General features: G+C 38.5%; 1 protein-coding gene across 2 annotated transcripts in view; it reads left to right on the top strand.

Moving 5' to 3' along the window:
• Nucleotides 1-15,885, top strand: part of arhgap22 (Rho GTPase activating protein 22) — a 260,856-nt gene that overhangs the window by 94,381 nt on the left and 150,590 nt on the right. Inside the window, exon 1 of one of the 2 annotated variants that reach the window (XM_039774063.1) lies at nt 7,405-7,471. The exons of the other annotated variant lie outside the window; for it this stretch is intronic. Coding sequence (XP_039629997.1) covers nt 7,420-7,471 — 52 coding nt within the window. The 5' untranslated portion in view covers nt 7,405-7,419. Of the gene's footprint in view, nt 1-7,404; nt 7,472-15,885 lie in introns of those variants that run through there. 2 annotated transcript variants of the gene reach the window in all.

A 15,885-nucleotide genomic window follows, 5' to 3' on the forward strand; every position in this document is an offset into this window, starting at 1 on the left:
CGTGCCACCACCTCAGAATGCCCACCCCACATCTTTTGTGTGTTTTTTTCTCCCAAGTCACTTTCCCACTAGACGTTTTCAGGCAATTGCTATATAATGCTGCAGTCAACTGTGGGCTGTTTTGTCATAAATCACTTCTAGCCCCTACTCAGCGTGCACTCTTTAATCTTAGATGTTCCTGTACTGTTTCACCTGTTTTGGATTCTAGTGTTTAAGACTATTTTTTGCCTACAATTTCATCTTCAGTTATGTCCAATCTAGTGAAACTTCCACATGGGCTGAACTAACAGGGAAGTAATATAGTAAGGTTAGAAATGCATGACAGAAACACAGTGAGGCCTGAGCAAGCTAAGGATAAGGATTTGCCTCGATATCTGAGTCTTCATTCAGCAGAAGATATCTCATTACAGGTTTCACATATAAAAGCAACATGGGTCTCTTAGCCTGTGTTAAACCTTTCTGCCCATTAATACACTTTTCATTGAAACATGCTGTTTTTACCTCTATACTGAGCCCACAACCTTCATGGAATTTCAGCAGGTTTTACTCCCTCTGCCTAAAGAAATCTGACTAAAGCATATTGTTTAACAATGGTGCAATCCTGGAACAGAGCATCCAAATTCATTTGACCCTTTCTTCAACTAGATGCATGTCTGAACTACTCATATCTGTGCCCAGTGGAGGGTGAGTGACCAGCTCATCTAGGTCATTTTGACTTTCTGATTACCATCAGACCTAACTATTAGATTTGCTAATTTCTGTCTTCTGACCGTGGCCCTCCAGAGGTTTATTTTTCTCCTATGGCCCATTGTAAGAGTTTTTTGTTTTCCTCTCTTCCGTGTCAGCTGGTCAAACAATCACATTCTGGAATCAAGAACTTCATTTACAGCCTAAGTCAGCAGAAACTGCTATGAACTGTTTTATTTGCTTTTGTACTGTTTCACTAACTTTAATAACATTAAACTCTTTCTACTCAATGGGTTGCAATGTACATATACCTAGATAAAATGTAGAGGGTAAATCACGTTATAGCGAAATCCAAAGTAACAAAATTTTCTGAATTTTTTTGGGCCTGGACAAATGTTAATAGAATATCATATTAAACAGATCTCATTTTAACAAATGTAAATCTCAGTATAATGAATGCTTTTTTGGCCATAAATGGCCATCGAAGATAGTAATGCGATGCAAAAAATACTTAATGCCACTTCGACATTTTCTGCACGTGGTTGTGGTTAAATTTTACTTAACAATATGCGGTTGACTTTGTATTTAGTATACTTATATTTTTTACAGATTATCATAGTATTAATTAATGTGGTATGTCATTGTTTTTGTTGATTAATCTGTGGAAAGCACCTTGAGTTGCATGTAAATCTATGATTAGGTGCTATATAAATAAATGTATTAACATTATTATTATAAGCCACCATGAACATGTTGTATTGCATCAGCTTCAATCCATTGCGGCTACCGTTTAATTTTGAAATTGCTTTCACTTTTTGACTTGCCCTTGTATTTCTTGTCTTTCCCCTCATATTGACAGAGAGGATCCTTTTCTCAGTTTGGTCCAAGAGTTCTCTTGCATGTACAACATTTCAATTGTATGTAGATGAAGACTGGCTCTGCCATTCTAGAATTCTTCTTCATTTTGACACATTCACTCCTGCACTTGCTTTGCATCTCTTTATCTGTTTCCCAAATATCACTGAGTCGCGATTAGAAGTTCTGGCATGTGCTCCTCTCAGCTTCGCTCCAATTTATGGCCATGTTTTTGCTTTGGACGGAAACATTCTCAAGTATTTTTGTTTCTAGGCTCTAATCCTACATTCAATGTAGAAGAAATCTTTTTTAGTTTCCTATATATAAAATTTCCAACCCAGTGATTTTCTCAGAAGCATACCAATTTAGAGATGACAGAACTTAACAGAATTTTTTTTCTCCAGTTAAAGGATAAGTTCAGCATTTTTTTAAGTTGAAGTTATTTCTTCTCAATCATGGTATATACTGTACTAGTATGCCACATGTTCTAAAGTAAAGCGTATTTAACACATTTTTAAAAAGAAATACCCACTCTTATGTTTTAAAATGGATCTAATTGGTACCGGAGTCCTATTCTGGGTAAAGAAAATCCCTAAAATTTACAGAATATGTCCCTTTTGAAGCGAGATTTTAATTTAACAAATCGTGTCTTCCACACTTTTGAAATATGCTTGTGGAAACAAACATTAACTGGGAATAATGCATTTTATCTCTGGCTCTTGATACTATTTTCTCACGGTAAGGTTAGGTTTCTTGCTCACTTCTCTCCTTGCAGCAGCTGTCATGTGAGGAATTGTATATTGCAATGGGAATAGCATCAGCGTGTCACTGATATTTAAGATGGCAGTGTGTTACCTTCAATGTATAAGTGTCTGGATAGTTGTGACAATACCAATTCAAAATCACACTAGGGAGTTAGATCTTTGCATACTGTACTTTGATATTTTCTGCTTTTGCTTTAAATCTTTGCATTTTGTGAACTTTTTCACTTCTCATCTTATGGTATTTGTGGCATCCAACAGTTTTATTTTTTATTGTCTCATCCATTTATGCTGCCTACTTCATTAAATATATGTCCTAATTTGTCCCTTATGATATCCTAGTCCACACACCATTAATGCAGTATCATAATGTTTATAAAAGCAAACAATTAACAGTTCCCATTGTCATAAGAGAAAATTAATATAAGTAACTTAAAAGAAAAGGTAAATACAGCGTCTATAAAACGTGTTCACCCCCTTGAAAGTTTTCACATTTTATTCTCATAAAACATTGAATCACACTGGCTTTTTTGACACTGATCAACAGAAAATGCCTCTTTCATGTCAAAGTAATAGCAAATTTCTGTAAAGTGGTCTAAATCATTTACAAATATAAAACACAAAATTATCGATCACATAAGTATTCCCCCGCTTTTAATATGACGCCCCTAAATCATCACTAGTGCAGTCCCATAGTAAGGTTGATGGAGATCACCTGCCTGGTGTTTCAATTGACTATCTCTCTATTATAAAAAAAAATCTTGGAAGGGAGACTAGGGAGACGAGACGTGATCTTTAACGTCACGCGAGACAAGGCAGTGAGACAACATTTAAAACAAGTTCACGGACATCTAACCTGGGCAGTTGTTGGAATGCTTTTGGCAGACACGCTTCATGTGCTCCCAGCTCTTAAAACATGCAACAAGCAGAATACGCAGCTCACCAGCAGCAACAAGCCAGCAGTTGATCCGACTGCTACTCCTTAGAATGTGTTCAGCCAAACCCTTATACCTCATCATCATGTGACCCCAAACATGACCCCCAAACCCCCTTCACAACGTGAACGAGAGTTACAAATTGGCAAAAGGACAGATGCTCTACAGGCTTTTAAATGATCGACACGCAGCCAGACAAGCAGAACATGCACCTCAGCAGCAGCAGTAGTGGGTCAGCATCAAGAACTCAGCCACAGAAGCAAAAGAACACCCCAAGTGACTCCTTAATAAGATGATTGATAAGCACAAGTCAGAGGATGGAGACCAGCAAATATCCAAGTCAATGCATATCCCATGGACTCCAGTTAAATCAGTCATTAAGAAATGGAAAGAGTGTGGTATAGCTGTAAATCTGCCTAGAGTAGGCCATCCTCAAAAAAAACGAGTGATTGTACAAGAAGAACAGTAATGAGGGAGGCCACCAGGATACATATGAGAACTCTGAAGGAGTTATAAACAACAGTGACTGAGACTGGAGTGCCTATGCAAACAACTGTTGACCGGGTGCTTCACCAGGAATAGCTTTATGGGAAAGTGGCAAAGAGAAATCCGCTGTTAAAAAATGTGCATGGCCTCTGAGTTAAAGTTTGCCAAAAACACATGGGAGTCTCTGAAGTCAGCTAGAAGAATGTTTCATAGTCTAACGAGACCAAAATTAATGCTTTTTGGCCATTAGTTTAAAAGCCATGGTTGGGCATAATCCAAACACTGCATATTATCAATAGCACACAATCCCCACTATGGTGGCGGCAGCATCATGTTGTGGGGTTGCTTCTCGGCAGCAGGCCCTAGAAGAATTGAGCATAGAGTGTGAAACGAATGCAGAAAAATACAAGCAGTCTTCAAGACTCCTGTGCCTTGGGAGAAGGTTTGTTTTCCAGCAACAATCCCAAGCATACAGTCAAAGTTACACAGACATGGTCTTAAAACAACAATGTTAACGTCCTGTGGCCTCAGTTAAAAAATGTTGCATGAATTCGAGTGTAGAAATATGCGCATGCCAAAAAAACAGGAAAATGTAGACATCAAAAAAAAAAACATTGAAAACATGGCATAAACACATTTCTACTTAATTTACAATTTAGAAATCATAGTCACCTTGTAAATATGTGTACAGTATGTGAGTGTGCCTTGAACACCGACCTGAAATATCCATATATGAAGCATGCTAATCAACCTCATGCATATGCAAGCACAATGCTGCAGAACGTTATTGGCTGGCAGAGCAGCTCCCTCCTGACACGTCGAGACCCCGCCCCCTGCATTGAAAACTGAGAGCACAACTGAGAGCACAAGATCAGGCATGGCATTATAGCATCTCTTCTCTGTGCCATGGGGTTCCGGGAAAGGTGTAAGGCACCACCATCTGAGCAGGTAGCCACAATAACCTGGCAAGTGTAATGACATGATTGCTGTTACAATGCAAAGTACAGGCCATAAGAAACACTGAGGGTTCAGCCGGTTACCTTACCAACAAGGCAACCATTATGTACATTACCATCACATCTGCCAAAGTTACTTTGCTTCAAAATAAATGAATCACAGATATCCCAAACATATGAAAGATATTTGACATTTACTTGGATTATTATTATAAATTAATAGTAGGATAATTTCTAATAAATGTAAGTATACTAAAAATAAAATCAACCAGGTATTGTTAAGCAAAATGTAACCACTAAAGTGCAAAACAAACCTTCACTCTTATCAGAAAAAGGTTTTCTAATTCAAATTTTTATACATTTAAGTTGACAATAGAACAACCAGATTTAATTAATATATATAAAAATAAATATATATAGTATGGAAAAAGCAGCTTCACTCTCGCTAGGTGCCCATAATGTGGTATGAGCATAGAGCTCCAAATAAGTCAGGAGAACTGGACACTGCGGCAAATTGACCCCACACCAGGCAAAAACTAAAAAGAAAATGGCTTCCAGCACAACAGTTATGATGGAAGCTGAGATATTCCTGACCTGTCGGCCAGTTCTCTGAGAAGTGACCACAGGTATCCGATATAAACTGATGAAAAATCAAAAAAGTTCTTCAGTGCAAATATGCTGCATTGGCCCTCTTAAGAAGGAACCAAAATGCTGTATGTACATCATATTCATCACATTTGAGGTGTAATTTGTTCGTCACATTAACACATAATATAATAACAACTTGGTGATATGAATTGTTATGCATGTGAGTGGTCATTTAGCTGATTTGCCTGCATTTCCCTGATTACAATACAATACAATATAATGTATTTTTGTTTAGCTCAAAATCACACATGGAGTGCCGCAATGGGCTTTAACAGGCCATGCCTTTTGACAGCCTTGACTCTCTAAGAAGACAAGGAAAAAACTCCCAAAAAAACCCTTGTAGGGAAAAAAATGGAAGAAACCTTGGGAAAGGTAGTCCAAAAAGAGATCCCTTTCCAGGTAGGTTGGGTGTGCTGTGGGTGTCAAGAAAAGGGGGATTAATAAAATACGCAGAACAGAACACAAGTAATCCTCAATACAATATAATAGTGGAATAGAAATATTACAGGCACAGAGTAGAATTCAACAGTGGATGATATCACATAATACAATTTGGATTGATTAAGGGTGTCCTTTGTGGCAGACGTCCAGGGACCTTGCCCAGCCGGGACATCCCTATATTAATGGAATGCCACACCTTATTTCCCAATTTTGCTGAAATTTTGCATATGCATGGGTCAGAGTTGCCATAAATATACACTTAATCCCCTGTCAAGTTTTCTTTTCTGAATCCTGACATTTGCATGGGAAGTTGCATACACAAGCTTTATAAATAAGTTCAATTGAGAATTTGTGGCTGGACTTGGAGAAGGCCTTTTACTTGTGATCCTCATTCAGTCTGACAGAGCCTGAGCAGTTTAGAGGAAGAAGAATAGAGGAAAACGTGCAGGGTCCAGATATGCAACGCTGATAGAGACCTGTGTACACAGACTCAAGGCTGTCATGGCTGCCAACGGTGCATCTACTAAATACCGACTTATGTTGATGCAATCAATTATTTTATGTTTTCTATTTGTAATTAATTTAGCCCACTTTGCAGGGACCTGTTTTCACTTTGTCATTAAGGAGTCTTTTTTCTGTTGATCATTGTCAAAAATAAATAAATAAATCCACTGAGATGCAATACTGTATAACAATAAAATGTGAAACGGTCTTTCCATAGTCACTCTTTGGGACACAAAAAAAAAGACAGAAAGAGAGCCAGGGAGACATCAAGGCCACCGCCAGCTGTTCTGAGACAGCTTACTATGCACAGAAGTCATGTAGAAAACAACATATTTCAAGTTTTTTTCATTTACTGTTGTGGTTGCTGCCTGATGTGATGTAATTAATTCCATAAATTGTAGCTGAATTCAGTCTCTGTGTCCCACAAAGTCACCCTTTATTTTATTTTGGAGTTCCAGCTCTGGGTCCAAAGTAGTTTCTGTTGAGTGGGTGAAAGACAGAAAAGGCAGGGTGCCTGTTTAGTCTGCACTATAGCTTGACGCTCTTTAGCTGCACATATGGTCATGGCAGAGCAGGGTTCAGTTTTTTACAATTCTCAGAAACTGGTAAGTATTTGACATGCAAAGCCTGACATTTGCCCTGTAGCTAAAAGATCAGGCATCTGCCTAGCACACAATAGCCCCCTCCGCTTTTCTGGTGTACTTTTTCTTCAAAGAGAACGAACATAATTAATGAGCAGTTAGATTTAATAGGGAATAGAGACGTGCAGAAGGTCTTCATATCACAAGTGACTGTCTGGTGGGAATCTCAGCTTTGGCTCTCAGATTGATTAGCAGGGTCTGTTTGTATTTGGGGATGTTTGGCAAAGAGGAGTTCTGCAGCACATCTTTCAGAAGTGTGAGCGGGGGCAGCCGAAGGCAGCTCCAAGCAGGCAAAGAAGAGAAGACAAGGAAAGGCGCAGAACAAGTGAGGCAGAATAAATGACTTGTGTGATGTGGAGCTGCTGCTCATCATGTTTACCCTGGCATCTGCTGGCACCGAATCTCCTAGGCATCAAAATGTAGGTGAACTCACCTCTCTGGACTCGGGAAATAGAGTTGTCATGTCATAGCTGTAGGAAATTTTTTTTTTTTTTTGGAACACGATATGGGACTACGCTGCTCTAAAGCCCAGAAACGGCACACTCGTCGGCTTAAAGGTACTTCAGCAATGCCTGCTCCACAAGTTTTTGTTGTTTCTGCTGCTTTTAACTTGTTCCACTTTCTTTAAAATTCCTCTGCTGTTTTTTTTTCCTTGGCCTGTATTTGTTAGTAGTTTGATGTACTGTAGGTGTCAAGGGGCTTAAAGCAGTTTTTGCATCCAAAAGGCTTAAATTAGAGTTATTCTGTTCTGTCAGGCATTTGCATTCTTTCTTTATTTTAGTTCATTATAATTAAATGTACCGATCATGCCATTCTTTTATTTTACTTTGTACTTTCAATCCTTTGGCTAAAGGCACAAATAATCCTTCAGCCAGCACAATAAATTTCTGAGGCAGCTGGTCACAATGCTGTTAGTAACGTCTTAGGCGGAGAACACGTCAAGGGTGCCACTGCTGTGAGACTCTTAAGGTTTAGTAAAAGTCAATGAGAAATAACCAAGCCCGTTTTACCAGCCTTTGCAGCCAAATAACAATCTTAATACTAAAAGAAAAAAAAATGTAAAGAGTATCAGAAAACATTTTCATTCTCCAATTATTGCCTGCTTAACTTAACAATGAATATATCAAAAGACAGATTTTCAGATTTCTCTCAGTGATTATCAATAAACACAAAATTTGCAAGATAAGCTTACTAATGCTACTCAATGTACAGTGTAGGAGCACATTTCAATGTTTTTATTTAGTTTGATTGATTTATCAGCCAGATTAGCATATTAGCAAAAACTAAACTGCATGTTTGTCACAGAAAACAGAAAATGGTTTGTCCTGAAAGTGAAAGACAACTTTAAATCAGGCTCTTGTGCCTAAATACTTGTAAAGTGTCACTCACACCCAGTTAAGAAACTGCGAGCAACTGTGCATTATTATGAAAAATAAGTAGTAACGTGAAAGGCAGAATGGACAAAGGAATAGAGATTGCCTGTCTGCCTACAGTGAGCTAGAGAAGAAGTTCATAAAATGCTAACGGAGCTTTTTGTCTGCTCATAAGCCTCAATGTACTGCCATCCTTTTGCAAATTCTGCATTATATGACATCCTTCAGTATGCCAATGAATATGCATAAAATTATATTTATATAGTATATACTGCATTTTTATATGTGTGTGCAATGTATGTGATAGTGTGCAATACATAATCTACTGTAATACACAGTGGGGTTTGGCAAGGTTTATATAAATAAGAAGTACATTTATGCACAGAAAAAGTAGCAGGCATGGCAGACCTTCTAGTACAGTCTTACTCTGTTCATGAAACTGGTCCTTGACACTCCTGAAATAACCTGTAGTGCTGTGAGGCTTGTAACAACTGAGAACATCCTCTCCAGCAGTCACTGGAGTGTGTGCAACTAGTGTTTCTTTATGCAAGCCACCAAATTATTATTTAGAACAGTACTTCTACACATTATTCTTCCATCCATCCATATTCAAACTCACTTATCTTGAGCAGTGTTTCAGGGTTATAGGGAAGCCTGTCCCAGCATGCATTGGGCACAAGGCAGGAACATTCCCTGGACTGGGTTCCAGTTTATCGCATCTGTTATACAGTGCCTCTCTTATCTATCTATCTATCTATCTATTTATCTATCTATCTATCTGTTATGCAGTGCCTTTCCTGTCTATCTATCTATCTATCTATCTATCTATCTATCTATCTATCTATCTATCTATCTATCTATGCAAGCCACCAAATTATTATTTAGAACAGTACTTCTACACATTATTCTTCCATCCATCCATATTCAAACTCACTTATCTTGAGCAGTGTTTCAGGGTTATAGGGAAGCCTGTCCCAGCATGCATTGGGCACAAGGCAGGAACATCCCCTGGACTGGATTCCAGTTTATCGCAGGGTGACCATACACACTGTAGTTTTGTATTTATCCAAATCAATCAATAAATCTATCTATCTATCTGTTATGCAGTGCCTTTTCTGTCTATCTACTGTATCTATCTATCTATCTATCTATCTGTTATGCAGTGCCTTTCCTGTCTATCTACTGTATCTATCTATCTATCTATCTATCTATCTATCTATCTATCTATGCAAGCCACCAAATTATTATTTAGAACAGTGCTTCTACACATTATTCTTCCATCCATCCATATTCAAACTCACTTATCTTGAGCAGTGTTTCAGGGTTACAGGGAAGCCTGTCCCAGCATGCTTTGGGCACAAGGCAGGAACATTCCCTGGACTGGGTTCCAGTTTATCGCATCTGTTATACAGTGCCTCTCTTATCTATCTATCTATCTATCTATCTATCTATCTATCTATCTATCTATGCAAGCCACCAAATTATTATTTAGAACAGTACTTCTACACATTATTCTTCCATCCATCCATATTCAAACTCACTTATCTTGAGCAGTGTTTCAGGGTTATAGGGAAGCCTGTCCCAGCATGCATTGGGCACAAGGCAGGAACATCCCCTGGACTGGATTCCAGTTTATCGCAGGGTGACCATACACACTAGTTTTGTATTTATCCAAATCTATCTATCTATCTATCTATCTATCTATCTTTTATATAATTTTCAGCAGCATCAGAGACACAGCAGGACTTCAGATAGGGCAGCATTCCGTTTCTGGGCACAATCCCCTACACACTTACATTTATATGCAAAGGATAAATAAATTAACTGAATCCAGTTCCTTATAACAAACGAATTTGCATTGCACATCTGATCCTCAGGATTTGGTCTTTAACTACATGTCAGGTGGTAAAGATTCCCCAATTTCCTGCACAAATGCACACCTATTTTTCACACTAAATGCTCAAGTACGCTCCCCACATCCTGCTTATCTAACCTATATATACATACCTATAGTAAATATGAACTGTAGTTCATAAATCAAAAGGAAAATCCTTGATAGCAGAGAAGAATGCTTTTGAGGTTAACTTAGTGAGCACTTGGCAGGAATTCAGTGCTGTGTCAATAGCTGGATGTTAAAATTGCTTACATTTTAGGCTTGTAGCCCTGCTGTAATATTCTTACTGGATTAGCAGTGAACTGCAGCACTTCATCACTTAGACTCATTGTACATGAAGTGGAAAATGTAGTAATACTAATTTAAAAGGAAAAAAAAAGAATTGAGATAATCTTATTGGCTAAATGTATTCTTAAAACGGCATCGTCCTGACTGAATTTGTTTTATTATCTGTATAATATCTGCATTTTTCCAAATGCTTTTGGTAAATTAGGATAAAGTTCATTAAAACAAAGTTTATTTGATTGAAGAATAATATGATGTAATGAGTTTTATGAATTGGAAAAAGGAGATCCAGAAAGAATCTAAAGTAAATCAACAGACTGAAAATTAGCTAATAGCTGAAATATTTGGAAAGTGCCCTGTGTTAACTTGGTAAAGTAAACTCTACCTAATGTGGTCCTTTTAATGGAGTTTTGGGAGAGATGGTGTCTACCCTCCCCTGCAGGGAAACAAACTGTCTGAAAAAATGTCAATGGAGTCAGCAAACAACAGGCTTGTGACACCAAACAGAGGGCCCTTCACTGTGAGGATGGCATTGCCTAGGGTGGAAATATGGAACAGAGCTGCATAAAAAGGAGAGGACGTTATGCCGGGACCTGAAATGAACCTGTCCCTTCACCTTATTTCTCCATTATGTGTATTGACAGGGTACATTATGGGCTCTCTTTTATGTGCAGCTCTCCATGTCCACACATGGTCAGCTGCATCTTCACATTCACGTGTTACTTTTGCCTCCACATGGGTTTAATTCACACCCCTTCCACTAAGCGCTAGTGAAATACAAACACTAAAAAAGGAAAATGCTTCCGGATTAAACAAGAATGTGCAAAACAGGGAAAATTGAATAGTATGGTGCATGGCCTGGATGTGTTATTGGTTGAGGTGCTCAAGTAGTATTGCTGCTAGAAGGGACCTTTGTTTCTCCCGTATCGGTGATTTCATGTCAGCCTAAATAGATTTACTTTGAACTGCTATAGTGAACTGCGGTGGGCTGACACCCTGCCCAGGGCTTGTTTCCTGCCTTTCGCCCTGTGTTGCATGGGATTGGCTCCAGCAGAACCCCGTGACCCTGTAGTTAGGATTTAGCGGGTTGGATAATGGATGGATGGATGGATGCTATAGTGAAGAAGGCAATAGTGTGAACTCATAAGACCTATTTTCAGTTCCCAGCCTGACTGTTTGTGTGCAGTTTCCACATTTTCCTGTATCCACATGGCTTTTCTGCAAGTGACCTCTGGCATCCCAAAGTCAGCATGTTATGCTACTTAGAAAAAAGTGTGGATGGGTGCCCAGGGAGTGGCCGGAACCGCATCCATCAACTGTTCCTGTCCTATGCCTGATATTGTCCATTATCTTCTGGATTTTCACATTCTTTTTCTGGAAGAAGTGTGGATAAAGGGGAGGAAAATTTTTACTGGATTTTCTGCCTCTCTCCACGCTGCCTGTGCAACTTGGCCGCAGAGAGCTTAAACAACTCAGCACATCCACATAAAAACGACATGGGATAGCTTTCTTGAAGGCTTTTACAGGACATATCTCATTGTAAACTGAACATATATACAGGAGAAACATACAGATATTTACAGGTATAGAACCAAAGACAATAAATAATGATTTACAAAGCAATACCCAGCAGACAGTAGACAAGGCGAACGATTTGCAGAGATAGATCGAGACAAACAGAAGCACGTAGACAGAGGTTCAAATTGCTGCGTACCGCAATTAACCAGACCCAGTGGTTTATATACCTTACAGATATGTTTTGGACGTGACCGAAACAAGAGATAAAGGTGTGCCTACGTGAGACACATGGAATGTATTGTATTTAAATGTTTATTATGGGACCTACATGCTTTATGTGAGTTTCATAGACATTTATAACACCACTGTGACTGTGGGACGTGACTGACAGGTATGTTAATAAATGACAAGACAAATAACAGTAATAGTTAACAGTATGTGAGGCAGAACACTAGATGTTAATCTGACTGTGTGTTGTACATAAGTTATTGTAAGACAAAGAGAAGGCATATGGTGTAATGCTGAACTCTGGAGTGTGGGAGGTCTCTGTCTCTCCCAAGTAATGAATTCTATATTTATAACAAGGTCAGATCAAGACCTCCATGGACCCTTGGGTTTTGAAGCTCAAAAGGCTTCCCTCACCACACTGTCTCACTAGGTGTACATATACCGGTATACAGTATTCACGCATTATGAGCAGAGCAATCATATATGTCAGTTATAAATGAGGATGAGAAGCAGACTTTATAACAGGTCAGTTTCACCTTCCTTTTTGTTCGTCTTTGTATTTCAATGAATATAACAAACTAATTGATGACTGCAACATCACATCTATGGGAAGTCAACTTTCATCTGATAGCACAGTTAACGAACAACTAACAGTTTTAAAAGGACTATACCACTTTGTGGCAAAAAGATGGTAGAGAACTGATTATTTTTGGGTTCACCTATTTGCACCAAATTAAAACAAAAGTCCATTTGTTCGGGTTTGCCGTAGTTTGATGCATCTTTCTTCCTGCATTGTCTTCCACATCTGCTGCATGTCGGTCGGTGTTAAGTGATGGCACAGAATCATATGCTCATTGCTCTGTTGATGCTAGACGCTTTGACATTAGCCTCTTCCTGGCCTGACTATCTGTAAAGTCACCTTCATTAGTCTCAACTGCAGAATTTACAGCTTGTTCAAATAATCATTTTGGTTTGTTTTTTCTATCTCTTTTTACTTTCTGGTTCTTTTCACTACACTGCAGGGCTCTCATTTATTTGGATTTTTGTTCTTTTGCGACATTTAGGTTTGACTGGATGTGTTTATAATTGGTAGGATTGAAGTGTCCTGGACAGCAGATTGCTGTGAGTGCTGTATTGTAAGCGGAGACATGGACTTTTGCTGGTTTCGGCATTTTATTCTAACATACACTTGCAAGCAGAGCACACCCAAGTCACCTTGACTGAAGATTTAACCATAATCTGCAACATCTATTTCAATTTTGTTGTTGAATCCAAGGATGCAATTCAGAACCCTAGTATTGCAGTCATCGCACGGCTCAGATAATCCACTCTCTCTACATGTCAATGGTTATGATTATAGTGAGACTGGAACTTACAGAAACAACACACCATCAACAGGTTAATCCGAAAGCATTTGAATATTCATTTAATATTTGAAGATTTCTTACAGTTTGCTGTGCTGAGAGTAAAAATGTGGTGGCACAACAAAGACTTTGATAGATTAAAGTTTCAACTGTCACCTATATCGGGAAAGAGAGAACAAAAACACTAGATAATTGATTTAGAAACTGTGGTCCATGCAGATTACAGACCTGGAGAGGTTTCGACAAGAGAAAAAATGTCTGTGGATCTTCAGATTACGGTTGAGTGGTAGTGAGAGATGAAGTGCTCACGTGGGATGCTGTGCTACGAACCACAAATAAGGGAAGACCAGCCTTTTCTACTGCTTGCCAAAAAGAGATTAATGAAACCATCATCCTTAAGGCTCTTTTCATTTTTCAAAGCCAATCCCAGGAACTTAATAAATCTGAACCTACAATATGAAAAAAGTAAGAATTTGTACGCAGAAGATGAGGTAAACAGGCCTACCTGACAAACGGCATAAAGCTGAGCATCGGTCAGCCTCAAATTGGTACTTACTTTATTTATGCATATGGTACGAGGTTGTGGCTTCATACCCTGGCATGTTTGTGTTAGTGTGCCTTGTGAATGGCTGACATCATGTCCACCTTGTGGCTGGGTTGCCTGGGATAAGCTTTAAACCTTGGGCAGGCATAGGAAAGAGATGACAGTTTCATGGATGTACTATCTGATGCACATTTTGCTTCTTTTATAAAATACCCAGTATGGCATTGTTGTTTACATTGAAACACTGCAGGGAAAGTTTTATTTACGCATTTCATCATGGAATATGTCAGTCTTTACCAAGGATTTACAGTTTTAGTCTTTCCAAGAGAAAAATTTTAATTTCAGTACAAAGAATGCAAATGCTGACTTCAGTTTTGCATTACGCTTTGAAAAGTACACAGTAGAGGACTGACTCTGAACAGAACCTCAATGAGGTGAAGCACTGTTTCCAGTTATTCTACTTTCGGAGTTTCTGGAATCTTCTCCTTGTATATAATACAAAAACATATTAGTAAAATGAGTATTTTTAACTGTCAAATGATATACAATAAAATATGGTCCTTTCGGACATACTCTCTCTTTCTTAGTTAAAACCTTTCTTAGTTAAAACCTGTTAATATGCAATACACAGTTATCCTTCAATGCACATCTACATGGCTTTGTTCATCTGAGGATTAAAGTTTCCTTTTACAGACCTTAAGGCAGTTCAGCCACACTCTCATTTGTCTTATTTCAAGGATGTCTTTAGCTAGTGTCACTGACTCAGACCCCTACAATGTATTGTAAGAACCTTGTATGACAGATGTTTCTTAAGTTAGCCGTTTTTTGTAAATGCATTAAGTAAAAGGATTTGCACTTTTACTGGTGGACCTTGCTTTTCATGATTTACCGTTCTGCAGCGTCTTCAAGTTAAATTGTTTGTTTAAGCAAAACCTGTAACATCAGAGAAGAGCTCCAATTATTGTAATTGCATTAATCAGTTTAAGTGTGGAATCCATTCTCGTTAATTTATATATATCGTGATTGTCCAAGGGATTGACGGGTTGGAAGACAAGTGTTGAGGTGCCAGCCTGGCTTTCCCCATTTACTTCCAGCCTATAAATAAAACAGCACTCAATGGCATGAATACAGAGGAAAATATCGCCCTCTGGTGTTCTGCTAACAAAATGACTGCCTATTAAGGCTTCCTTTATTATTTTGCTCGGGGTTTGAAGGAGCTTTCCAGTCAGCAAGTGATGCCTCCTTCTAAGGGACTGGGATTTTATGGTCCTGGGACTGGAAGGTGCAGAATCATTTGCCCTTGCCAGTTTCTCTGCATTATGAAGGCAAAGGAAGATGACACAGTTATCAGCAGTGCCCCCTCTCGGCACACAGTGGAATTACATGGGAGGAACCTGTTGACCCTGTGACGCACATGCATGGCTATTTTGTCAATGTGAAAATCGTCTCCTCAGAACCCCTGCAGATTTTGTTTTATTTTACCAGCCCTTGTTGGGTTTTTTTTTCTGTCCACCTGGCCATCTCACCTTATTTTATTCTTTGTTACTTAATATTGCCTAATCCTATTTTTACATTTTTCTTTTTTCTTTCTTCATCTTGTAAAGCACTTTGAGCTACATAATTTTTATAAAAACGTGCTATATAAATAAATGTTGTTGATTTCAGTCAAAACCTCATTCTCACATTTACTTGTTCAACAAGTCACTTTCAGTTGTATCCCATTGCAGTTTGATATTGTTATTGTACTCATTTTAGGTACGTAAAG

Source organism: Polypterus senegalus, chromosome 1 (assembly GCF_016835505.1).
Source record: "Polypterus senegalus isolate Bchr_013 chromosome 1, ASM1683550v1, whole genome shotgun sequence".
NCBI classification, from domain to species: Eukaryota; Metazoa; Chordata; class Cladistia; order Polypteriformes; family Polypteridae; genus Polypterus; species Polypterus senegalus.